Source organism: Bombina bombina, chromosome 5, assembly GCF_027579735.1.
Source record: "Bombina bombina isolate aBomBom1 chromosome 5, aBomBom1.pri, whole genome shotgun sequence".
In the NCBI taxonomy this organism is placed as follows: domain Eukaryota; kingdom Metazoa; phylum Chordata; class Amphibia; order Anura; family Bombinatoridae; genus Bombina; species Bombina bombina.
In genome coordinates this window covers 581,130,779-581,158,035 of record NC_069503.1, presented here as the reverse complement: position 1 = coordinate 581,158,035, position 27,257 = coordinate 581,130,779, and the positions used below count along the sequence as shown (strand labels likewise).

At 40.8% G+C, this 27,257-nt stretch overlaps 1 protein-coding gene across 1 annotated transcript in view; it reads left to right on the top strand.

Annotated features, from left to right (window-relative positions):
- Window positions 1–27,257, top strand: part of GALNT1 (polypeptide N-acetylgalactosaminyltransferase 1) — a 506,720-nt gene that overhangs the window by 322,046 nt on the left and 157,417 nt on the right. Inside the window, exon 4 of the mRNA XM_053714537.1 lies at window positions 124–290. Coding sequence (XP_053570512.1) covers window positions 124–290 — 167 coding nt within the window. The remainder of the gene's footprint in view (window positions 1–123; window positions 291–27,257) is intronic.

Genomic DNA, 27,257 nt, shown 5'->3' with positions numbered 1-27,257 from the left:
TTTTACTCCATGTAATTAAACAGTTTATATTAATATCTTGAGGGGTTTTAATATCCCTTTAATCTAATTATACTAACACATGAATAACGTAAACATATAATAAAAAATTCTTTTTGTTTCAAGGTGCAAAACAAAAGTGTATCCAGATGGTTTACCAACAACCAGTGTAGTAATAGTGTTTCACAACGAGGCCTGGACAACACTACTAAGAACAGTACATAGTGTGATAAATCGTTCACCGCTTCATTTACTACAGGAGATCATTCTTGTAGATGACGCCAGCGAAAGAGGTAAGATTGCTTAATGTTTCTCTGCCTCTCTTTTTTACCATTCTCAATACATGCTAAGACTATAGCACCTCATTTATTATCATACTTATGTTATTTTTAAAGAACTGACAATTCTTTAGTGCTGGATACAGAAGTTGGGGTTACAATATGACACTGATTAATAGCAGAAAAGAAAATAGATAAATAAAACATAATAAACAAACAAATACTAGATGTGTGGGGCCCTTCCCTGAAGAGCTTACAGTCTACACATTACACATATGCATCTTTGTTTTACATTACGTATTTATGGTTTAAATATTTAGTTTCGGAAAAACAATATTATTTAAAACATCCTTAATTTAAAAGATCCTAACGATTTGGTTCTTGGCGAGCAGTGTTTGTTTTTTCTCGCCTGTTTTGCATATTTTTGAAATGCATATAATGACCTGGTTTAGTTTAAAATGCCCTTGGCATACCATGAGCTCAGTTCTTGGAATACAGTTAAGAACAGTAAAAAGCAATGAGAATGCAAAGGTATCGTATTACAGAATATTTGTTATTAAAAAATGACTAAATAAACCAGATGTTTTCACCCTCAGTCCTAGTTTTGTGCAAAGGGTGACTCAACACCCTAGTTTAAGAATCACTGTTCTGGAAGAATGGTATTGTAATGTGCAAGGGAAAATGTGCGTTTTTTTTATATTGTTATTTTAAATAAATTATAGTATTGTATTCTGACATGACTTATATAGTGGTTATCATGCCTACTAATCAGGTTAGTATTTATAGACTATTTTTACATCATCCATAGTCTATAATAATATGCCTAAAACCATACACATGTTTGTATCTTAGCTTGTAAACCACATCAAAGCTTTTATTTTATTTTGTAATCTAATCACATTTGCTGTACAAATATGCTTCATTGATAAATATTTGTTGGTGTGGTCTCAGATGAAGAATCAATGCCATAAAGCACATTTAGATACTTTTCTTTGGTTAATTTTTGCACCTTTGCTGATAATTGAGTTTGCCAACTAAGCACATTAAGCGGGGGCACATATTTCAAACAAATTGGACAATATACTTGATTTTGAATAGCGCTAATTGTGTTTTATATGGTGTGGTGCAAGATAAAGTTTCTTTCAGAAGGAAACCTATTTGCATTTGTACTTGGTACATGGCTAAAGTGAATTGAAGTTGGTATATATAATAGTTGTTCATTTTTACAGAATAAAAAATTTGTATATTTAAATTTTAGGATATATTTTTAATTACTTTGTCCTTATAAATGCTATAGTACTGGTGTTATTTCTAAAGTTGTAGCTTTTAAAGTGTAACTTATAAAAGTCTTTTAAATAATCAATTTTCCAGATAGAAGTCACATTGACGTTGATAATGTTGTGTAGTATTGAGTTTTTCCCTTTGAGACACTCAGAATGCATGTATTAATCATTACAATGCCCCATCTTTAATTAAAATAGGTCCCCAGTGAATGCAGCAAATATTCGTAAATATATAACACTTGTAAGGCAAAGAGTGGGTAATGCAGGTGTTTTTATTCATCGTTGAGATGATTGTGTCATATGTCAAAATAGGTTGTAAACTCATTTGGGCAGGAACATATATAATTAGGCACATTTACTTTGTCTGTGAAGCTTCATTAATATTTCAAGCACTTTCTTTCTTATAGATCCAGTCCAGAACACAATTTTGCCTTTCAGTAATAAAGAAAAGAAACCATTTGGGAAATAAATGTTTGTTTTTTGTTTTTTTCTATAAATAAGAGCAATTCAGGCCTTATGTTGACTTAGTAACGTGAAAAAATATATAAAATATAAAAGTGAATATATATGTTTGTAAGGAAGTTAAACTTTATATACATTAAGAGATTCAAAGAGCATATTGTTTTGGTAAATTTTTAATGATTCTTCCTTGTATATCTTATGAGTTTTTTGTTTGAACTAAATATAGTTTTAATTTTTGTTTTCTTAAATTTGTTCTAGTGACATTTCAAAGGACTTTGAGAAATGTCCTGGTCACTCCGTTTTGCAAATTTGATATAATTAATTGTAGAAAATTCTAAAATTCCATTGGATACATCAATTTAATATTTCCAGAGATTAGAATGGTGTCTGTGGGCACCAAGAACAAATGCATAACTCTTCCTTCACCCTTCCCTAAAGGTCATTAGGTGTCCAGGAGTGGATACAGTATTAGTCAGGTAATCTGAATATTTGCGTAGACTGGCTGACCAGTATGCTTGATTTTAAAAGCTAATTGACCAGTTTTTAAAAACAGTTGTACATTAATTTAAAATTATTATGGATCTTTAATGTGTTTTATTGTGTTACTCCTACGCACTATTTTTCTTTCATGATTAATGTAGAGTGTACAATTAAAAAAAAAAGTTCCCATTTACTTTAATTATTAATTTGGCTTATTTCTCTTGTTATCCTTTGCTGAAAAGCAAGTAGTTAGGATGAGAGTGCACTTCTGGGGCACTACATGACCGTCGTTTTGCAAGCATGCTTATGACGATACGTTTTAAAAACATTGCTGCTATCTAGTGCTGAAAAGCAATCTTGCAAACATTCTGCCATATAGTTCTCCAGACACATGCACACTACCTATCTAGGTATTCTATTCAACAAAGAATATCATGAGAACAAAGTAAATTTGATAATATATGTAAATTGGAATCTTTTTTAAAACTGTGCATGCTCCATCTGAATCATAAAAAAAATGTCATATGTCCCTATAATTTGTCCTTTACAGCAGTTGGCAACAAAGTCATGATTTCTTCTGTTAAGTGTGATCAGTCCACGGGTCATCATTACTTCTGGGATATTACTCCTCCCCAACAGGAAGTGCAAGAGGATTCACCCAGCAGAGCTGCATATAGCTCCTCCCCTCTACGTCACTCCCAGTCATTCTCTTGCACCCAACGACTAGATAGGATGTGTGAGAGGACTATGGTGATTATACTTAGTTTTATATCTTCAATCAAAAGTTTGTTATTTTAAAATAGCACCGGAGTGTGTTATTATCTCTCTGGCAGAGTTTGAAGAAGAATCTACCAGAGTTTTTGTTATGATTTTAGCCGGAGTAGTTAAGATCATATTGCTGTTTCTCGGCCATCTGAGGAGAGGTAAACTTCAGATCAGGGGACAGCGGGCAGATGAATCTGCATAGAGGTATGTAGCAGTTTTTATTTTCTGACAATGGAATTGATGAGAAAATCCTGCCATACCGATATAATGTCATGTATGTGTACTTCACTAGAATTACACTGTAAGAAATACATAAAGCTGTTTAATAACTAGAGATTATGTTTAACGTTTTTGCTGGAATGTAAAATCGTTTTCATTTACTGAGGTACTGAGTGAATAAATGTTTGGGCACTATTTTTCCACTTGGCAGTTGCTTAATCTGTTTTCTGACAGTTTCTGTTCTCCCTCACTGCTGTGTGTGAGGGGGAGGGGACGTTTTTTGGCGCTTTTACTACGCATCAAATATTTCAGTCAGCAACTCATTGTATTCCCTGCATGATCCGGTTCATCTCTACAGAGCTCAGGGGTCTTCAAAACTTATTTTGAGGGAGGTAATTTCTCTCAGCAGAGCTGTGAGAATTATAGTTTGACTGAGATAAAAAACGTTTATTCTGTAATTTGTTTCCTGCTTTCAGAATTTGTTATCTTTGCTAATGGGATTAAACCTTTGCTAAAGTTGTGTTATTTACAAGGATTGAGGCTATAACTGTTTCAATTTATTAATTTTCAACTGTCATAGATCTTCTGTGCTTCTTAAAGGCACAGTACGTTTTAATATTATTCTAATTGAATTGTATTTCCAAGTTACAAGTTTATTTGCTAGTGTGTTAAACATGTCTGATTCAGAGGATGATACCTGTGTCATTTGTTGCAATGCCAAAGTGGAGCCCAATAGAAATTTATGTACTAACTGTATTGATGCTACTTTAAATAAAAGTCAATCTGTACAAATTGAACAAATTTCACCAAACAACGAGGGGAGAGTTATGCCGACTAACTCGCCTCACGTGTCAGTACCTACATCTCCCGCTCAGAGGGAGGTGCGTGATATTGTAGCGCCGAGTACATCTGGGCGGCCATTACAAATCACATTACAGGATATGGCTACTGTTATGACTGAGGTTTTGGCTAAATTACCAGAACTAAGAGGTAAGCGTGATCACTCTGGGGTGAGAACAGAGTGCGCTGATAATATTAGGGCCATGTCAGACACTGCGTCACAGGTGGCAGAACATGAGGACGGAGAACTTCATTCTGTGGGTGACGGTTCTGATCCAAACAGACTGGATTCAGATATTTCAAATTTTAAATTTAAACTGGAAAACCTCCGTGTATTACTAGGGGAGGTGTTAGCGGCTCTGAATGATTGTAACACAGTTGCAATACCAGAGAAAATGTGTAGGTTGGATAAATATTTTGCGGTACCGACGAGTACTGAGGTTTTTCCTATACCTAAGAGACTTACTGAAATTGTTACTAAGGAGTGGGATAGACCCGGTGTGCCGTTCTCACCCCCTCCGATATTTAGAAAAATGTTTCCAATAGACGCCACCACAAGGGACTTATGGCAAACGGTCCCTAAGGTGGAGGGAGCAGTTTCTACCTTAGCTAAGCGTACCACTATCCCGGTGGAGGATAGCTGTGCTTTTTCAGATCCAATGGATAAAAAATTAGAGGGTTACCTTAAGAAAATGTTTGTTCAACAAGGTTTTATATTGCAACCCCTTGCATGCATTGCGCCGATCACGGCTGCAGCGGCATTCTGGATTGAGTCTCTGGAAGAGAACATTGGTTCAGCTACTCTGGACGACATTACGGACAGGCTTAGAGTCCTTAAACTAGCTAATTCATTCATTTCGGAGGCCGTAGTACATCTTACTAAACTTACGGCGAAGAATTCAGGATTCGCCATTCAGGCACGCAGGGCGCTGTGGCTAAAATCCTGGTCAGCTGATGTTACTTCTAAGTCTAAATTTCTTAATATACCTTTCAAAGGGCAGACCTTATTCGGGCCCGGGTTGAAAGAGATTATCGCTGACATTACAGGAGGTAAAGGCCATGCCCTGCCTCAGGACAAAGCCAAAGCCAAGACTAGACAGTCTAATTTTCGTTCCTTTCGTAATTTCAAAGCAGTAGCAGCATCAACTTCCTCTGCACCAAAACAGGAAGGAGCTGTTGCTCGCTACAGACAAGGCTGGAAACCTAACCAGTCCTGGAACAAGGGCAAGCAGACTAGGAAACCTGCTGCTGCCCCTAAAACAGCATGAATTGAGGGCCCCCGATCCGGGATCGGATCTAGTGGGGGGCAGACTTTCTCTCTTCGCCCAGGCTTGGGCAAGAGATGTTCAGGATCCCTGGGCGCTAAAGATAATATCTCAGGGATACCTTCTGGACTTCAAATACTCTCCTCCAAGAGAGAGATTTCATCTGTCAAGATTGTCAACAATCCAGACAAAGAAAGAGGCGTTTCTACGCTGCGTACAAGAGCTCTTGTTAATGGGAGTAATCCATCCAGTTCCACGATCGGAACAGGGACAGGGGTTTTACTCAAATCTGTTTGTGGTTCCCAAAAAAGAGGGAACTTTCAGACCAATCCTGGACTTAAAGATCCTAAACAAATTCCTAAGAGTTCCATCATTCAAGATGGAGACTATTCGGACAATTTTACCTATGATCCAAGAGGGTCAGTACATGACCACTGTAGATTTAAAAGATGCTTACCTTCACATACCGATTCACAAAGATCATTATCGGTACCTAAGGTTTGCCTTCCTAGACAGGCATTACCAGTTTGTGGCTCTTCCATTCGGATTGGCTACAGCTCCAAGAATCTTCACAAAGGTTCTGGGTGCTCTTCTGGCGGTACTAAGACCGCGGGGAATCTCGGTAGCTCCATACCTAGACGACATTCTGATACAAGCTTCAAGCTTTCAAACTGCCAAGTCTCATACAGAGTTAGTGCTGGCATTTCTAAGGTCACATGGATGGAAGGTGAACGAAAAGAAAAGTTCACTCGTTCCACTCACAAGAGTTCCCTTCCTGGGGACTCTTATAGATTCTGTAGAAATGAAGATTTACCTGACAGAGGACAGGCTAACAAGACTTCAAAGTGCTTGCCGCACCCTTCATTCCATTCAACACCCGTCAGTGGCTCAATGCATGGAGGTAATCGGCTTAATGGTAGCGGCAATGGACATAGTACCCTTTGCACGCTTACACCTCAGACCACTGCAACATCCCGGGAGTGGAGAACTGGGAGGCGGATTTCTTAAGTCGTCAGACTTTTCATCCGGGGGAGTGGGAACTTCATCCGGAGGTCTTTGCCCAAATACTTCGACGTTGGGGCAAACCAGAGATAGATCTCATGGCGTCTCGACAGAACGCCAAGCTTCCTCGTTACGGGTCCAGATCCAGGGATCCAGGAGCAGTCCTGATAGATGCTCTGACAGCACCTTGGGTCTTCAGGATGGCTTACGTGTTTCCACCCTTCCGTTGCTTCCTCGATTGATTGCCAGAATCAAACAAGAGAGAGCATCAGTGATTCTAATAGCACCTGCGTGGCCACGCAGGACTTGGTATGCAGACCTGGTGGACATGTCATCCTGTCCACCTTGGTCTCTACCTCTGAAACAGGACCTTCTGATACAGGGTCCCTTCAAACATCAAAATCTAACTTCTCTGAAGCTGACTGCTTGGAAATTGAACGCTTGATTTTATCAAGACGTGGGTTTTCTGAGTCAGTTATTGATACCTTAATACAGGCTAGGAAACCTGTTACCAGAAAGATTTACCATAAGATATGGCGTAAATACCTATATTGGTGTGAATCCAAAGGTTACTCTTGGAGTAAGGTTAGGATTCCTAGGATATTGTCTTTTCTACAAGAAGGTTTAGAAAAGGGTTTATCTGCTAGTTCATTAAAGGGACAGATCTCAGCTCTGTCTATTCTGTTACACAAACGTCTGTCAGAAGTTCCTGACGTCCAGGCTTTTTGTCAGGCTTTGGCCAGGATTAAGCCTGTGTTTAAAACTGTTGCTCCACCATGGAGTTTAAACCTTGTTCTTAATGTTTTACAGGGCGTTCCGTTTGAACCCCTTCATTCCATTGATATAAAGTTGTTATCTTGGAAAGTTCTATTTTTAATGGCTATTTCCTCGGCTCGAAGAGTCTCTGAATTATCAGCCTTACATTGTGATTCTCCTTATTTGATCTTTCATTCGGATAAGGTAGTCCTGCGTACTAAACCTGGGTTCTTACCTAAGGTAGTTACTAACAGGAATATCAATCAAGAGATTGTTGTTCCTTCTTTATGCCCAAATCCTTCTTCAAAGAAGGAACGTCTACTGCACAACCTGGATGTAGTCCGTGCTCTAAAATTTTACTTACAGGCAACTAAGGAATTTCGACAAACGTCTTCTCTGTTTGTCATTTACTCTGGGCAGAGGAGAGGTCAAAAAGCTTCCGCTACCTCTCTTTCTTTTTGGCTTCGTAGCATAATTCGTTTAGCTTATGAGACTGCTGGACAGCAGCCTCCTGAAAGAATTACAGCTCATTCTACTAGAGCTGTGGCTTCCACTTGGGCCTTCAAGAATGAGGCCTCTGTTGCACAGATTTGCAAGGCTGCAACTTGGTCTTCGCTTCATACTTTTTCCAAATTTTACAAATTTGACACTTTTGCTTCATCGGAGGCTATTTTTGGGAGAAAGGTTCTTCAGGCAGTGGTTCCTTCTGTATAAAGAGCCTGCCTATCCCTCCCGTCATCCGTGTACTTTTGCTTTGGTATTGGTATCCCAGAAGTAATGATGACCCGTGGACTGATCACACTTAACAGAAGAAAACATAATTTATGCTTACCTGATAAATTCCTTTCTTCTGTAGTGTGATCAGTCCACGGCCCGCCCTGTTTTTAAGGCAGGTAAATATTTTTTAATTTATACTCCAGTCACCACTTCACCCTTGGCTTTTCCTTTCTCGTTGGTCCTTGGTCGAATGACTGGGAGTGACGTAGAGGGGAGGAGCTATATGCAGCTCTGCTGGGTGAATCCTCTTGCACTTCCTGTTGGGGAGGAGTAATATCCCAGAAGTAATGATGACCCGTGGACTGATCACACTACAGAAGAAAGGAATTTATCAGGTAAGCATAAATTATGTTTTCCTCCATCTACAACACCGGATTATTTTCTATTTAACCCATTCAGTACTGGAAATTTCAGAGAAAAATTTGCCCAAGATACTGAAGAATTTTAAACATTTTTGCTAGCACTCCATTTAAACAGAAATAGAACCTTTTTAATTTACCTGTCGAAACTATATATATTTTTTAAAATAAAAATCCCAAGGAATTGATCTATGTTGATTTTGGTATATTGTATTCCACCATTTTGCCGCCAAGGGAGATCAAATAAAAACAAATTGTTAACTTTTTCACAAACTTTGGGTTTTTCTCTGAAAGTATTTACATACCGCTTGTGCAGTCATAACAGAAATGGTTGTAAAAGCTTTTCTTTTATTCTTTTTGTATTTTTTTCCAGAAATAGCAGACATGCATGGTTTTGCCATTGGTTTTTGGTTTTTAGAAGGCTGCTAATTGCATCTGTGCACCCCGTTTCTAATATTCCTGGCAGTGAAGAGGATAATAAGGTAGCTTGTAAGGTTAATATTTGCTGTAGTGTAAATATTACACTCCCACCTGACACTTCTCACCTCCCAGATCTCTACCTGATCCCTCCCAATCAACTTCCTTCCCCTCCCCCTCCACCCACACTCCTTCCCACCATCTTAGGTTCTGGCAGAATGTCTGCCAGTATGAAGTTTAGGGCTTTTTCCTTTTTTAATTTATATTTTTTTCTGCAGTCTAGGGATCCCTTCTCAACCTGCCTGATCCCTCCCAAGCAGCTCTGTAACCCTCCCCCCTCCCAGTAGTGGCATCTTAGGTACTGGCAGCTGTCTGCTAGTTTCAGTTTCAAGTAATTTTTATTTTATTTATTTACTAGTTGTTTTGCTATAGCGTAGTGGTACGTCCTCGCCATCCCACCGCCCTGCCCCGCAATCATTTTGTAGGAAACCCCCACTCCGCTCTGATTTTAAATTTTCTGTAGTGTAGCGTCCCATCCCTCCCTCTTCTTTCAAAACTTTCTTTCTAGAGCATAGGGTCCTACACCTCCATCCCATTCCCTGCACCACTGGGCAGCCCTTCCGTCGCTAGACAGCACACCTTTAATGTTACGGTTTTGAATACACAAACCATGTGATCGCTAGGATTATCTATCACAGTGATCACATGATCACCCTGGTTTCCAGAAACACTGCATCAATTGCAAGGCAAGTTCTGGGGCTGGGGCGGGTGAGGGAATGCGGGGGATCCCTTGTGAAGCAGCTAAAAAGGATAGACATATCATTGCATCACTAGGGTCCTTAAGACCTGGTGTTTTTGTGATGTAATGGTACATCCATTTGGCTGTAGAGGTTAAAGAAGGTTTTGTGCATCTCTCAAATCCGAGGAGGTAGGTTTTATAATCTTTCTCAGAAAGTAAAGTCTTGAAATGAGATGATGAACAGTGATGACATAGCAAAAAATAATTTTCCAGGTCAGTATAAAGTTGTTTTTTTAAATGCAATAAGTGCAATAAAAAGAACATAGAAGCTGCTTTAGCACAAGATGAGAAGTGGCTAGATGGTGTTAGAGAGATGGAAACTATATTGAATTTTCATTATTTAGATTGAGCACTCACTTAAAAAAAAAAAAATAATAACAAATGTGTGTGGGTATCTTTTTCTGATTGTTAAAACGTTTTTTTTTTCTTTCTATTTCTCCAACATAGGTGTGTCCGGTCCACGGCGTCATCCTTACTTGTGGGATATTCTCTTCCCCAACAGGAAATGGCAAAGAGCCCAGCAAAGCTGGTCACATGATCCCTCCTAGGCTCCGCCTACCCCAGTCATTCTCTTTGCCGTTGTACAGGCAACATCTCCACGGAGATGGCTTAGAGTTTTTTAGTGTTTAACTGTAGTTTTTATTATTCAATCAAGAGTTTGTTATTTTAAAATAGTGCTGGTATGTACTATTTACTCTGAAACAGAAAAGAGATGAAGATTTCTGTTTGTATGAGGAAAATGATTTTAGCAACCGTTACTAAAATCCATGGCTGTTCCACACAGGACTGTTGAGAGGAATTAACTTCAGTTGGGGGAACAGTGAGCAGTCTTTTGCTGCTTGAGGTATGACACATTCTAACAAGACGATGTAATGCTGGAAGCTGTCATTTTCCCTATGGGATCCGGTAAGCCATTTTTATTCAGACAGTAAATAAGGGCTTCACAAGGGCTTATTAAGACTGTAGACATTTTCTGGGCTAAATCGATCATATTTACACATATTTAGCCTTGAGGAATCATTTAATCTGGGTATTTTGTAAAATAATATCGGCAGGCACTGTTTTAGACACTTTATTCTATAGGGGCTTTCCCTAATCATAGTCAGAGCCTCATTTTCGCGCCGGTATGGCGCACTTGTTTTTGAGAACAGCATGACATGCAGCTGCATGTGTGTGGAGCTCTGATACATAGAAAAGTCTTTCTGAAGGCATCATTTGGTATCGTATTCCCCTTTGGGCTTGGTTGGGTCTCAGCAAAGCAGATTCCAGGGACTGTAAAGGGGTTAAATATAAAAACGGCTCCGGTTCCGTTATTTTAAGGGTTAAAGCTTCCAAATTTGGTGTGCAATACTTTTAAGGCTTTAAGACACTGTGGTGAAATTTTGGTGAATTTTGAACAATTCCTTCATACTTTTTCGCAATTGCAGTAATAAAGTGTGTTCAGTTTAAAATTTAAAGTGACAGTAACGGTTTTATTTTAAAACGTTTTTTGTGCTTTGTTATCAAGTTTATGCCTGTTTAACATGTCTGAACTACCAGATAGACTGTGTTCTGAATGTGGGGAAGCCAAGGTTCCTTCTCATTTAAATAGATGTGATTTATGTGACACAAAATTTAGTAAAAATGATGCCCAAGATGATTCCTCAAGTGAGGGGAGTAAGCATGGTACTGCATCATCCCCTCCTTCGTCTACACCAGTCTTGCCCATACAGGAGGCCCCTAGTACATCTAGCGCGCCAATACTCCTTACTATGCAACAATTAACGGCTGTAATGGATAATTCTATCAAAAACATTTTAGCCAATATGCCCACTTATCAGCGAAAGCGCGACTGCTCTGTTTTAGAAAATACTGAAGAGCATGAGGACGCTGATGATATTGTTTCTGAAGGGCCCCTACACCAGTCTGAGGGGGCCAGGGAGGTTTTGTCTGAGGGAGAAATTTCAGATTCAGGAAAAATTTCTCAACAAGCTGAACCTGATATGATTACTTTTAAATTTAAGTTGGAACATCTCCGCGCTCTGCTTAAGGAGGTGTTATCCAATTTGGATGATTGTGATTATCTGGTCATTCCAGAAACACTATGTAAAATGGACAAGTTCCTAGAGGCCCCGGGGCCCCCCGAAGCTTTTCCTATACCCAAGCGGGTGGCGTACATTGTTAATAAAGAATGGGACAGGCCCGGTATACCTTTCGTACCTCCCCCCATTTTTAAAAAATTGTTTCCTATAGTCGACCCCAGAAAGGACTTATGGCAGACAGTCCCCAAGGTCGAGGGGGCGGTTTCTACTCTAAACAAGCGCACCACTATACCCATAGAAGATAGTTGTGCTTTCCAAGATCCTATGGATAAAAAATTAGAAGGTTTGCTAAAAAAGATGTTTGTTCAGCAAGGTTACCTTCTACAACCAATTGCATGCATTGTCCCTGTCACTACAGCCGCGTGTTTCTGGTTCGATGAGCTAGAAAAGGCGATTATTAGTAATTCTTCTTCTTATGAGGAGATTATGGACAGAATTCGTGCTCTTAAATTGGCTAATTCTTTCACCCTAGACGCCACCTTGCAATTGGCTAGGTTAGCGGTGAAAAATTCTGGGTTTGCTATTGTGGCGCGCAGAGCGCTTTGGTTAAAATCTTGGTCAGCGGATGCGTCTTCCAAGAACAAATTGCTCGACATTCCTTTCAAGGGGAAAACACTGTTTGGCCCTGACTTGAAAGAGATTATCTCTGATATCACTGGGGGCAAGGGCCACGCCCTTCCTCAGGATAGGTCTTTCAAGGCCAAAAATAAACCTAATTTTCGTCCCTTTCGCAGAAACGGACCAGCCCCAAGTGCTACGTCCTCTAAGCAGGAGGGTAATACTTCTCAAGCCAATCCAGCCTGGAGACCAATGCAAGGCTGGAACAAAGGAAAGCAGGCCAAGAACCCTGCCACTGCTCCCAAGACAGCATGAGATGCGGGCCCCCGATCCGGGACCGGATTTGGTGGGGGGCAGACTCTCTCTCTTCACTCAGGCTTGGGCAAGAGATGTTCTGGATCCTTGGGCGCTAGAAATAGTCTCCCAAGGTTATCTTCTGGAAGTGATTCATCCTGTTCCATTAAAAGAACGAGGGATGGGGTTCTACTCCAATCTGTTCGTAGTTCCCAAAAAAGAGGGAACGTTCAGACCAATCTTAGATCTCAAGATCCTAAACAAGTTTCTCAAGGTTCCATCGTCCAAAATGGAAACCATTCGAACAATCCTTCCATCCAGGAAGGTCAATTCTTGACCACGGTGGATTTAAAGGATGCGTATCTACATATTCCTGTCCACAAGGAACATCATCGGTTCCTAAGGTTCGCATTCCTGGACAAGCATTACCAGTTCGTGGCGCTTCCTTTCGGATTAGCCACTGCTCCAAGGATTTTCACAAAGGTACTAGGGTCCCTTATGGCGGTGCTAAGACCAAGGGGCATTGCTGTAGTACCTTACTTAGACGACATTCTGATTCAAGCGTCGTCCCTTCCTCAAGCAAAGGCTCACACGGACATAGTCCTGGCCTTTCTCAGATCTCACGAATGGAAAGTGAACGTGGAAAAGAGTTCTCTATCTCCGTCGACAAGAGTTCCCTTCTTGGGAACAATAATAGACTCCTTAGAAATGAGGATTTTTCTGACAGAGACCAGAAAAACAAAACTTCTAAACTCTTGTCGGATACTTCATTCCGTTCCTCTTCCTTCCATAGCGCAGTGCATGGAAGTGATAGGTTTGATGGTAGCGGCAATGGACATAGTTCCTTTTGCGCGCATTCATCTGAGACCATTACAACTGTGTATGCTCAGTCAGTGGAATGGGGACTATACAGACTTGTCTCCGAAGATACAAGTAAATCAGAGGACCAGAGACTCACTCCGTTGGTGGCTGTCCATGGACAACCTGTCACAAGGGGTGACCTCCCGCAGACCAGAGTGGGTCATTGTCACGACCGACGCCAGTCTGATGGGCTGGGGCGCGGTCTGGGGATCCCTGAAAGCTCAGGGTCTTTGGTCTCGGGAAGAATCTCTTCTACCGATAAATATTCTGGAACTGAGAGCGATATTCAATGCTCTCAAGGCTTGGTCTCAGCTAGCGAGGGCCAAGTTCATACGGTTTCAATCAGACAACATGACGACTGTTGCGTACATCAACCATCAGGGGGGAACAAGGAGTTCCCTGGCGATGGAAGAAGTGACCAAAATCATTCAATGGGCGGAGACTCGCTCCTGCCACCTGTCTGCAATCCACATCCCAGGAGTGGAAAATTGGGAAGCGGATTTTCTGAGTCGTCAGACATTGCATCCGGGGGAGTGGGAACTCCATCCGGAAATCTTTGCCCAAATCACTCAACTGTGGGGCATTCCAGACATGGATCTGATGGCCTCTCGTCAGAACTTCAAGGTTCCTTGCTACGGGTCCAGATCCAGGGATCCCAAGGCGACTCTAGTAGATGCACTAGTAGCACCTTGGACCTTCAAACTAGCTTATGTATTCCCGCCGTTCCCTCTCATCCCCAGGCTGGTAGCCAGGATCAATCAGGAGAGGGCGTCGGTGATCTTGATAGCTCCTGCGTGGCCACGCAGGATTTGGTATGCAGATCTGGTGAATATGTCATCGGCTCCACCATGGAATCTACCTTTGAGACGAGACCTTCTTGTTCAAGGTCCGTTCGAACATCCGAATCTGGTCCCACTCCAGCTGACTGCTTGGAGATTGAACGCTTGATCTTCTCAAAGCGAGGGTTCTCAGATTCTGTTATTGATACTCTTGTTCAGGCCAGAAAGCCTGTAACTAGAAAAATTTACCACAAAATTTGGAAAAAATATATCTGTTGGTGTGAATCTAAAGGATTCCCTTGGGACAAGGTTAAGATTCCTAAGATTCTATCCTTCCTTCGAGAAGGATTGGAAAACGGATTATCTGCAAGTTCCTTGATGGGACAGATTTCTGCCTTGTCTGTGTTACTTCACAAAAAGCTGGCAGCTGTGCCAGATGTTCAAGCCTTTGTTCAGGCTCTGGTTAGAATCAAGCCTGTTTACAAACCTTTGACTCCTCCTTGGAGTCTCAACTTAGTTCTTTCAGTTCTTCAGGGGGTTCCGTTTGAACCCTTACATTCCGTTGATATTAAGTTATTATCTTGGAAAGTTTTGTTTTTGGTTGCAATTTCTTCTGCTAGAAGAGTTTCAGAATTATCTGCTCTGCAGTGTTCTCCTCCTTATCTGGTGTTCCATGCAGATAAGGTGGTTTTACGTACTAAACCTGGTTTTCTTCCAAAAGTTGTTTCTAACAAAAACATTAACCAGGAGATAGTCGTGCCTTCTCTGTGTCCGAAACCAGTTTCGAAGAAGGAACGTTTGTTGCACAATTTGGATGTTGTTCGCGCTCTAAAATTCTATTTAGATGCTACAAAGGATTTTAGACAAACATCTTCCTTGTTTGTTGTTTATTCTGGTAAAAGGAGAGGTCAAAAAGCAACTTCTACCTCTCTCTCTTTTTGGATTAAAAGCATCATCAGATTGGCTTACGAGACTGCCGGACGGCAGCCTCCTGAAAGGATCACAGCTCCTTCCACTAGGGCTGTGGCTTCCACATGGGCCTTCAAGAACGAGGCTTCTGTTGATCAGATATGTAGGGCAGCGACTTGGTCTTCACTGCACACTTTTACCAAATTTTACAAGTTTGATACTTTTGCTTCTTCTGAGGCTATTTTTGGGAGAAAGGTTTTGCAAGCCGTGGTGCCTTCCATTTAGGTGACCTGATTTGCTCCCTCCCTTCATCCGTGTCCTAAAGCTTTGGTATTGGTTCCCACAAGTAAGGATGACGCCGTGGACCGGACACACCTATGTTGGAGAAAACAGAATTTATGTTTACCTGATAAATTACTTTCTCCAACGGTGTGTCCGGTCCACGGCCCGCCCTGGTTTTTTAATCAGGTCTGATAATTTATTTTCTTTAACTACAGTCACCACGGTATCATATGGTTTCTCCTATGCAAATATTCCTCCTTAACGTCGGTCGAATGACTGGGGTAGGCGGAGCCTAGGAGGGATCATGTGACCAGCTTTGCTGGGCTCTTTGCCATTTCCTGTTGGGGAAGAGAATATCCCACAAGTAAGGATGACGCCGTGGACCGGACACACCGTTGGAGAAAGTAATTTATCAGGTAAACATAAATTCTGTTTTTTAGATATCTGCATAGGTTCAGGAGCATTCACACATATGCATAACATTGTACAAACTCTGCCGCCAAATAGTGTTTTCAGTTCTGTCTCCTTTTAAAGGGTCAATATAGTTGAAAAATTACACAGTCACCATGCAACTTGCAAAATGGCTAAACACGTAGTCAGTGATGTTTAGGAACCGCTAGTCCAGAGAGGAACTCGTACGACCCAGCTGTAAGACCATAAAGGGGTTAAACACATAGTCACATGGTTAATGTTTCCGCTATAAAAGAGCTTTAAGATGATTTAAACAATTTTTTTTTGTTCTCCCCAACCCCCCCCTTCAAACATTTTTGTAAAGCTCCATTGTCCAGCGTACCAGGGGCAAGTAAATTTTTTTTTTTTTTTTTAAATCATCCTTGGCACCCATGAAAGTTGCCTGACCATGACACTGGGCTTATTGCTGCACTTCTCAAATCCTCAAGTCACTTCCTCACCATTTGAGTTTTGCCTTTTTAACTCACCAACAGAGAGGTTTAACCTTTTTAACCTTCACTAACAGAGAGGTCTGCAGTGTATTGCACAGCAATACATGGCAGTTATTTTGAAAGCCATGAGCTTAAAGGGACATTCCAGCCAAAAATTGGGATCCACGTGGCATTTTAGCTTTGAATAGAAGCATTTTTGTAATATAAATGTATCGGCAAAAATGCTTCTAATACAAGCTATAGCTGTTTCAAAGGTGTATTTAAGTATGTTCGGTGCACCAGCATTTTAAGCACATTACTTGCTCAGAGAGCTTAAAGTGTTTGTACCATCTTGAAATGACTCAATTTAATTGCTGACATGATACGAGCCCCACTGGGCCTTTGAACAGCTGCACTATTTAGAAATGCTGGTGCACTGAGAATATCTAGCTGTGCTTCACATGAACTGGCAAAGGAAAATGCTAACAATAATACAGTGATAACTTTTACTAGAAGCATTTTTGCCAATAAATGTATATTGCAAATATGTTTCTATTCAAATATGTAATACTATGTGCATTTAAATTTTGACCAGAATGTCCCTTTAACAGCATATTTTTTTTATTTAGATGGCTTCTCTCTTTTTATCTAGATGGCTGCACAAGGTTACATGGCTTAATTTACTTTAGTGACCATGTTAAACGGGTCCCCAGAAATCAGCAGACATTTCAGTTAAACTGTTGTGGAGCAGTGAGTCTGATCAAATAAGGGTGCTGTTGTTAAAGCTAACATTTGTAGGTTTTTTTTGCTGTTCTTGTATACAAGTCTCATTTAAATAATGTTACATGAAAGTATTGATGTATGTATTTTTATTTTATTAACAGCTTTGGGTGATAGAGGCTTTCTTTGCTTGTAAGTGTGTGTGTATGTACGTACGTGTATATATGTATGTGTGTGTGTATGTGTATATATATATATATATATATATATATATATATACACATTTATGTACACACTATATGGCCAAAATGATATGAACATTTCTACTAATTGAGTTCAGGTGCTTCAGCTATATCAATTGCGATCAAGCAGATAACCATGACATTTCCATATACAAACATTGACAGAGCTCAGTGATTTTAAACGACCTCTATAGTAGAATTGAATAACTGACCAATACTCAAAAGGCAATGCAACAACACTTTGAATTTGAAAGGAGCAGTAGAATATTTTCTGGCACATTTCAAAGTGAATCATGTGCCAATCACAAAATGCATATATGTATATACTGCACTTTTGCACATGCTCAGGAGCTAGAGCTGCATTTAACAATAATGTGCTTTTTTTTAATTATACATTGCATGCTCTAGCTTTATCATGAAACTTTAAATTTGACTTTAGTGGCCCCTTAAAGTGAATGTCATTTTTGATGCTAAAGTGCCCGGTTTTTAAAAATTTGATTACAAACAGGGGCACTTTAATTCATCAAAATTTACATTTCACTCCTGTTGTGGAAAAAAAACTTACCTTTTAATCTTCACAGCAGCTCCAGCTTCCTCCGGTCGTTGCAAGCCATTTCTGATGTCAGAAATGATGGATAGGTCATCCTCAAATCGCGGCTTCCGTGCCAGATTCCTCATTTTAGACCCAGGAAGAGGCTTTTTTTCTCAACAGGAGCAAAATTCATTCAGTAAGTGGTAGCCCAGACAGACTCACAGATCGGAACTGCTGAGTGCTGAAGACTGTAGCACCTTAAAATTTTCCATCATCTGTTGCACTCACTACAGAGTTCCAAACTGCTTCTGGAAGTAACATCAGCAGAAAAACTGTGAACTGTGGGACATGAGCTTCATGAAGTGAGTTTCCATGACTGAGAAGCTGTACACAATCCTCACATTAACAAGCGCAATGCCAAGCGTCAACTGGAGTGGTGTAAAGGACGCTGCTACTGGACTCTGGAGCAGTGTAAACGTGTTCTGGAGTGATGAATCATGCTTTACTATCTGGTCTGTCTATAGAAGAATAGATGCTGTGGATGCCAGGAGATATCTACCTACTGGAATGCATAGTGGCCACTGTAAATTTTAGTGCAGGTATAATCATCTGGGATCCCTTAGTTCCAGTGAAGGGTTATCTTAATGCTGCAGGATACAAAGACATTTTAGACAGGTGCTTCAAACTTTCTGGCAACAGTTTGGAAATTGCTCTTTCCTGTTCCAGCATAATCATGCCCCTGTGCACAAAATGAGATCCATGAAGACATTGCTTGAGGAGTTTTATGTGGAGGAACTCAAGTGGCCTACACAGAGCTCTAACCTCAACCCTATTGAACACCTCTTGGATGAATAAGAACACCAATTGTGAGCCAGAGCTTATTGTCCAACATTAGCGACTGACCTCACAAGTGCTATTTTGGCTCAATAGGCACAAATGACCAAAGACATACCCAAAAACCTTCGGGAAAACCTTCCCAGTAGAGTTGTGACTGTTAAAGCCACAGAGGTGCCAACTCCATATTAATGCCCATAGTTTTGGAATAGGATATAGATGTGAAATTCAGGTGTCCACGTTTGGCAATACAGTGTGTGTGTTACATATGTATGTAAATAGGTTCTAGCTGCCGATTGGTGGATACATATATATATACTGATTTTCATTGTTTCACCCATTTATTCAGTTAGAAACCAGTAGTGCATTGCTGCTACTTCAACAAATGATACCAAGAGAATGAAACAAATTAGATAATAGAAGTAAATTAGAAAGTTGTTTCAAATAGTATTCTCTATCTTTTGTTGAAGTAGCAGCAATGCACTACTGGTTTCTAACTGAACAAATGAGTGAGCCAATGAAAATCAGTACTGTATATATGTGCATCCACCAATCAGCAGCTAGAACCTAGGTTTTTTACTGCTCCTGAGCTTTCCTAGATTAACCTTTCAGCAAAGAATAACAAGAGAAGGAAGCAAATTAAATAATAAAAGTAAATTGGAAAGTTGTTTAAAATTGTATTCTCTATCTGAATCATGAAAGAGAAAAAATTTTGGATTTCATGTCCCTTTAAATACCAACATTGCATTAAGATTGCCTTATATCATTATACTGTTTTTGAGCTGCCGTGCATCAGAAACACTGCTGGGTATTTATAGTAGCATTGGGAGAAGATCCTCCGCTATTAGTGCAGTTACAAGGAAAGAGAAATGAAAGTAAACACATCTATAGATTTAATAACGAGAAAAGTGCACACAAATGACAGATAGAAATAATTAACCAATGACTGTTGCATATTTGTAATTCATAAACCATCTCTTGGGCCCAGCTGCTTGTCAGTGCTGTAATAAATTAAATAATTTTTCTGAAAGCTAAAAATACAGATATCTGCTTTTGACGATTGTGTGTTTACCACAGATTTATTTAAAGTGTTTTTCTGCTCAATATTTTGCAATGAACAGCCCTGGATATCTGAGAAAGGGTTGGAAACTGCACATTTATCTATACAGTGGGTTATGATTTTAAGGGCTCAAAGTTAACTAATCTGCATATTTGGAGCTTCATTTCACTCCCAGGATTTGTTTAGCCTTTATTGGTTGCGCTGTATATGTTCAGTGCTCTTAACAGGGATATGCAATTTTGTTGTCATTTATATAGACAATGGTGTATATGTCTCTGCACCCTCAGCTTGTAGATTGTAAGTTGTTCAGAGCAACGCTATCCTCCTCCTCTACTAGATTAGTTTAGTCTATTATGTGTTTGTATCTTATTACAAGTCTTTGTCATTATATACCCCTATCTCTTTACCCAGCGCTACGTAATGTTGCGGCGCTATACAAATAAATGACGATGATAACAATAGTATTGAGAGATATTTTGTGTTTTTCTGCGTAAGCACATGATGCCTGTGCAGAGTCAGGAGGTAGCCAGAATATTAAAGGTAAAGTAAAGTCAAAATGAAACTTTCATGATTTAGGTAGAGCATGCAATTTTAAACAACTTTCCAGTTTACATCTAATATCAAATTTACTGGATTCTTGTGTTATCTTTTGTTGAGTAAGCTTAAGTAGGCTTATAGTAGCTTAGGAGCGTGCACACGTTTTTATCATCAGTATTTACAATCTATAACATTGCTATAAACATTGTTGCAAACACTGCTGCCATATGGCTAAAGGCACGTTTCTCAACTCACCTAAGATTACTCTTAAAGTATATAAAGAGAAATAAGCAAAACTGATAATAGAAGTAAATTGGAAAATTGTTAAACATTTCATGATCTGTCCAATATATTTAAAGGAGCAGTAAACTTTGATGCAGCATTTGCAAAAGATGCTCTGAAAAGTCCTCTGCCTATTATCTCCAAAACACTCCTTCCTAGATGACTTTTATTTTTTTTGCGCTTTATCGCAGTTCACTTCAATGTTGTGCTCTCTTGTGCTGGCTTAAAATGATGGTAAACTTTAGTTTATGAAATGCCATATCTCTAATCTTTAACAAAACAAAAAAAGGTACCCATATACTTTTCTTCTGTTAAGTGTGATCAGTCCACGGGTCATCATTACTTCTGGGATATTACTCCTCCCCAACAGGAAGTGCAAGAGGATTCACCCAGCAGAGCTGCATATAGCTCCTCCCCTCTACGTCACTCCCAGTCATTCTCTTGCACCCAACGACTAGATAGGATGTGTGAGAGGACTATGGTGATTATACTTAGTTTTATATCTTCAATCAAAAGTTTGTTATTTTAAAATAGCACCGGAGTGTGTTATTACCTCTCTGGCAGAGTTTGAAGAAGAATCTACCAGAGTTTTTGCTATGATTTTAGGCGGAGTAGTTAAGATCATATTGCTGTTTCTCGGCCATCTGAGGAGAGGTAAACTTCAGATCAGGGGACAGCGGCAGATGAATCTGCATAGAGGTATGTAGCAGCTTTTATTTTCTGACAATGGAATTGATGAGAAAATCCTGCCATACCGATATAATGTCATGTATGTATACTTTACACTTCAGTATTCTGGGGAATGGTACTTCACTAGAATTACACTGTAAGAAGTACATAAAGCTGTTTAATAACTAGAAATTATGTTTAACGTTTTTGCTGGAATGTAAAATCGTTTTCATTTGCTGAGGTACTGAGTGAATAAATGTTTTGGGCACTATTTTTCCACTTGGCAGTTGCTTAATCTTTTTTCTGACAGTTTCTGTTCTCTCTCACTGCTCTGTGTGAGGGGGAGGGGCCGTTTTTTGGCGCTTTTGCTACGCATCAGATATTTCAGTCAGCAGCTCATTGTATTTCCTGCATGATCCGGTTCATCTCTACAGAGCTCAGGGGTCTTCAAAACTTATTTTGAGGGAGGTAATTTCTCTCAGCAGAGCTGTGAGAATTATAGTTGACTGAGACAAAAAACGTTTATTCTGTAATTTGTTTCCTGCTTTCAGAATTTGTTATCTTTGCTAATGGGATTAAACCTTTGCTAAAGTTGTGTTGTTTATAAGGATTGAGGCTATAACTGTTTCAATTTATTAATTTTCAACTGTCATAGATCTTCTGTGCTTCTTAAAGGCACAGTACGTTTTTGATATTATTCTAATTGAATTGTATTCCAAGTTGCAAGTTTATTTGCTAGTGTGTTAAACATGTCTGATTCAGAGGAAGATACCTGTGTCATTTGTTGCAATGCCAAAGTGGAGCCCAATAGAAATTGATGTACTAACTGTATTGATGCTACTTTAAATAAAAGTCAATCTGTACAAATTGAACAAATTTCACCAAACAACGAGGCGAGAGTTATGCCGACTAACTCGCCTCACGTGTCAGTACCTGCATCTCCCGCTCGGGAGGTGCGTGATATTGTAGCGCCGAGTACATCTGGGCGGCCATTACAAATCACATTACAGGATATGCCTACTGTTATGACTGAAGTTTTGGCTAAATTACCAGAACTAAGAGGTAAGCGTGATCACTCTGGGGTGAGAACAGAGTGCGCTGATAATATTAGGGCCATGTCAGACACTGCGTCACAGGTGGCAGAACATGAGGACGGAGAACTTCATTCTGTGGGTGACGGTTCTGATCCAAACAGACTGGATTCAGATATCTCAAATTTTAAATTTAAACTGGAAAACCTCCGTGTATTACTAGGGGAGGTGTTAGCGGCTCTGAATGATTGTAACACAGTTGCAATACCAGAGAAAATGTGTAGGTTGGATAAATATTTTGCGGTACCGGCGAGTACTGAGGTTTTTCCTATACCTAAGAGACTTACTGAAATTGTTACTAAGGAGTGGGATAGACCCGGTGTGCCGTTCTCACCCCCTCCGATATTTAGAAAAATGTTTCCAATAGACGCCACCACACGGGACTTATGGCAAACGGTCCCTAAGGTGGAGGGAGCAGTTTCTACTTTAGCTAAGCGTACCACTATCCCGGTGGAGGATAGCTGTGCTTTTTCAGATCCAATGGATAAAAAATTAGAGGGTTACCTTAAGAAAATGTTTGTTCAACAAGGTTTTATATTGCAACCCCTTGCATGCATTGCGCCGATCACGGCTGCAGCGGCATTCTGGATTGAGTCTCTGGAAGAGAACACAGCTACTCTGGACGACATTACGGACAGGCTTAGAGTCCTTAAACTAGCTAATTCATTCATTTCGGAGGCCGTAGTACATCTTACTAAACTTACGGCGAAGAATTCAGGATTCGCCATTCAGGCACGCAGGGCGCTGTGGCTAAAATCCTGGTCAGCTGATGTTACTTCTAAGTCTAAATTGCTTAATATACCTTTCAAAGGGCAGACCTTATTCGGGCCCGGGTTGAAAGAGATTATCGCTGACATTACAGGAGGTAAAGGCCATGCCCTGCCTCAGGACAAAGCCAAAGCTAAGGCTAGACAGTCTAATTTTCGTTCCTTTCGTAATTTCAAAGCAGGAGCAGCATCAACTTCCTCTGCACCAAAACAGGAAGGAGCTGTTGCTCGCTACAGACAAGGCTGGAAACCTAACCAGTCCTGGAACAAGGGCAAGCAGACCAGGAAACCTGCTGCTGCCCCTAAAACAGCATGAATTGAGGGCCCCCGATCCGGGATCGGATCTAGTGGGGGGCAGACTTTCTCTCTTCGCCCAGGCTTGGGCAAGAGATGTCCAGGATCCCTGGGCGCTAGAGATAATATCTCAGGGATACCTTCTGGACTTCAAATACTCTCCTCCAAGAGAGAGATTTCATCTGTCAAGGTTGTCAACAATCCAGACAAAGAAAGAGGCGTTTCTACGCTGCGTACAAGAGCTCTTGTTAATGGGAGTAATCCATCCAGTTCCACGATCGGAACAGGGACAGGGGTTTTACTCAAATCTGTTTGTGGTTCCCAAAAAAGAGGGAACTTTCAGACCAATCCTGGACTTAAAGATCCTAAACAAATTCCTAAGAGTTCCATCGTTCAAGATGGAGACTATTCGGACAATTTTACCTATGATCCAAGAGGGTCAGTACATGACCACAGTGGATTTAAAGGATGCTTACCTTCACATACCGATTCACAGAAATCATTACCGGTATCTAAGGTTTGCCTTCCTAGACAGGCATTACCAGTTTGTGGCTCTTCCATTCGGATTGGCTACAGCTCCAAGAATCTTCACAAAGGTTCTGGGTGCTCTTCTGGCGGTACTAAGACCGCGGGGAATCTCGGTAGCTCCATACCTAGACGACATTCTGATACAAGCTTCAAGCTTTCAAACTGCCAAGTCTCATACAGAGTTAGTACTGGCATTTCTAAGGTCACATGGATGGAAGGTGAACGAAAAGAAAAGTTCACTCGTTCCACTCACAAGAGTTCCCTTCCTGGGGACTCTTATAGATTCTGTAGAAATGAAGATTTACCTGACAGAGGACAGGCTAACAAGACTTCAAAGTGCTTGCCGCACACTTCATTCTATTCAACACCCGTCAGTGGCTCAATGCATGGAGGTAATCGGCTTAATGGTAGCGGCAATGGACATAGTACCCTTTGCACGCTTACACCTCAGACCACTGCAACTGTGCATGCTAAGTCAGTGGAATGGGGATTACTCAGACTTATCCCCTTCTCTGAATCTGGATCAAGAGACCAGAAATTCTCTTCTATGGTGGCTTTCTCGGCCACATCTGTCCAGGGGGATGCCATTCAGCAGACCAGACTGGACAATTGTAGCAACAGACGCCAGCCTTCTAGGTTGGGGTGCCGTCTGGAATTCTCTGAAGGCTCAGGGACAATGGAGTCAGGAGGAGAGTCTCCTGCCAATAAACATTCTGGAATTGAGAGCAGTTCTCAATGCCCTCCTGGCTTGGCCCCAGTTGACAACTCGGGGGTTCATCAGGTTTCAGTCGGACAACATCACGACTGTAGCTTACATCAACCATCAGGGAGGGACAAGAAGCTCCCTAGCTATGATGGAAGTATCAAAGATAATTCGCTGGGCAGAGTCTCACTCTTGCCACCTGTCAGCAATCCACATCCCGGGAGTGGAGAACTGGGAGGCGGATTTCTTAAGTCGTCAGACTTTTCATCCGGGGGAGTGGGAACTCCATCCGGAGGTCTTTGCCCAAATACTTCGACGTTGGGGCAAACCAGAGATAGATCTCATGGCGTCTCGACAGAACGCCAAGCTTCCTCGTTACGGGTCCAGATCCAGGGATCCAGGAGCAGTCCTGATAGATGCCCTGACAGCACCTTGGGACTTCAGGATGGCTTACGTGTTTCCACCCTTCCCGATGCTTCCTCGATTGATTGCCAGAATCAAACAAGAGAGAGCATCAGTGATTCTAATAGCACCTGCGTGGCCACGCAGGACTTGGTATGCAGACCTGGTGGACATGTCATCCTGTCCACCTTGGTCTCTACCTCTGAAACAGGACCTTCTGATACAGGGTCCCTTCAAACATCAAAATCTAACTTCTCTGAAGCTGACTGCTTGGAAATTGAACGCTTGATTTTATCAAGACGTGGGTTTTCTGAGTCAGTTATTGATACCTTAATACAGGCTAGGAAACCTGTTACCAGAAAGATTTACCATAAGATATGGCGTAAATACCTATATTGGTGTGAATCCAAAGGTTACTCTTGGAGTAAGGTTAGGATTCCTAGGATATTGTCTTTTCTACAAGAAGGTTTAGAAAAGGGTTTATCTGCTAGTTCATTAAAGGGACAGATCTCAGCTCTGTCCATTCTGTTACACAAACGTCTGTCAGAAGTTCCTGACGTCCAGGCTTTTTGTCAGGCTTTGGCCAGGATTAAGCCTGTGTTTAAAACTGTTGCTCCACCATGGAGTTTAAACCTGGTTCTTAATGTTTTACAGGGCGTTCCGTTTGAACCCCTTCATTCCATTGATATAAAGTTGTTATCTTGGAAAGTTCTATTTTTAATGGCTATTTCCTCGGCTCAAAGAGTCTCTGAATTATCAGCCTTACATTGTGATTCTCCTTATTTGATTTTTCATTCGGATAAGGTAGTTCTGCGTACTAAACCTGGGTTCTTACCTAAGGTAGTTACTAACAGGAATATCAATCAAGAGATTGTTGTTCCTTCTTTGTGCCCAAATCCTTCTTCGAAGAAGGAACGTCTACTGCACAACCTGGATGTAGTCCGTGCTCTAAAATTTTACTTACAGGCAACTAAGGAATTTCGACAAACGTCTTCTCTGTTTGTCGTTTACTCTGGGCAGAGGAGAGGTCAAAAAGCTTCTGCTACCTCTCTTTCTTTTTGGCTTCGTTGCATAATTCGTTTAGCTTATGAGACTGCTGGACAGCAGCCTCCTGAAAGAATTACAGCTCATTCTACTAGAGCTGTGGCTTCCACTTGGGCCTTCAAGAATGAGGCCTCTGTTGAACAGATTTGCAAGGCTGCAACTTGGTCTTCGCTTCATACTTTTTCCAAATTTTACAAATTTGACACTTTTGCTTCATCGGAGGCTATTTTTGGGAGAAAGGTTCTTCAGGCAGTGGTTCCTTCTGTATAAAGAGCCTGCCTATCCCTCCCGTCATCCGTGTACTTTTGCTTTGGTATTGGTATCCCAGAAGTAATGATGACCCGTGGACTGATCACACTTAACAGAAGAAAACATAATTTATGCTTACCTGATAAATTCCTTTCTTCTGTAGTGTGATCAGTCCACGGCCCGCCCTGTTTTTAAGGCAGGTAAATATTTTTTAATTTATACTCCAGTCACCACTTCACCCTTGGCTTTTCCTTTCTCGTTGGTCCTTGGTCGAATGACTGGGAGTGACGTAGAGGGGAGGAGCTATATGCAGCTCTGCTGGGTGAATCCTCTTGCACTTCCTGTTGGGGAGGAGTAATATCCCAGAAGTAATGATGACCCGTGGACTGATCACACTACAGAAGAAAGGAATTTATCAGGTAAGCATAAATTATGTTTTTATGGGAATCTATTTGTGAAAAGGGTTAAATCTGTGCTTATAAGTAATGCTTATATTACAATGTTATGCCGGCACACTTTGGATAATTTTTTCTTTTTTTCCTATCACAAATCCAATAAATATCCAATCAGTGTGTGTGGCATATGACACTCTTGAAGTCCAGCCCTTTGAAAGCCCTTAGGAAGCATATGAAGAGAGTGGGTGGGACTGCTCTTTATGTCACAGCCCTGCCAAAAGAGGAAATTAAGTGGGGGCGGAGGAACAGAAGATACCAAGTAGGGTTATAAATCTTGTATTCTAAAATATATACACTTTTGGGGTGATTGACATGTGCGCCATATAAAATATATACACTTTTGGGGTGATTGACATGTGCGCCATATTAAATATATACACTTTTGGGGTGATTGACATGTGCGCCATAGCAGGGGATGGCATTGCATAAAAATCCTCATGTGCAATGACAAATTTTGCCCTGCGATAAAACATTGCAATTGGTGATTGCACCTGTCCAACTGCA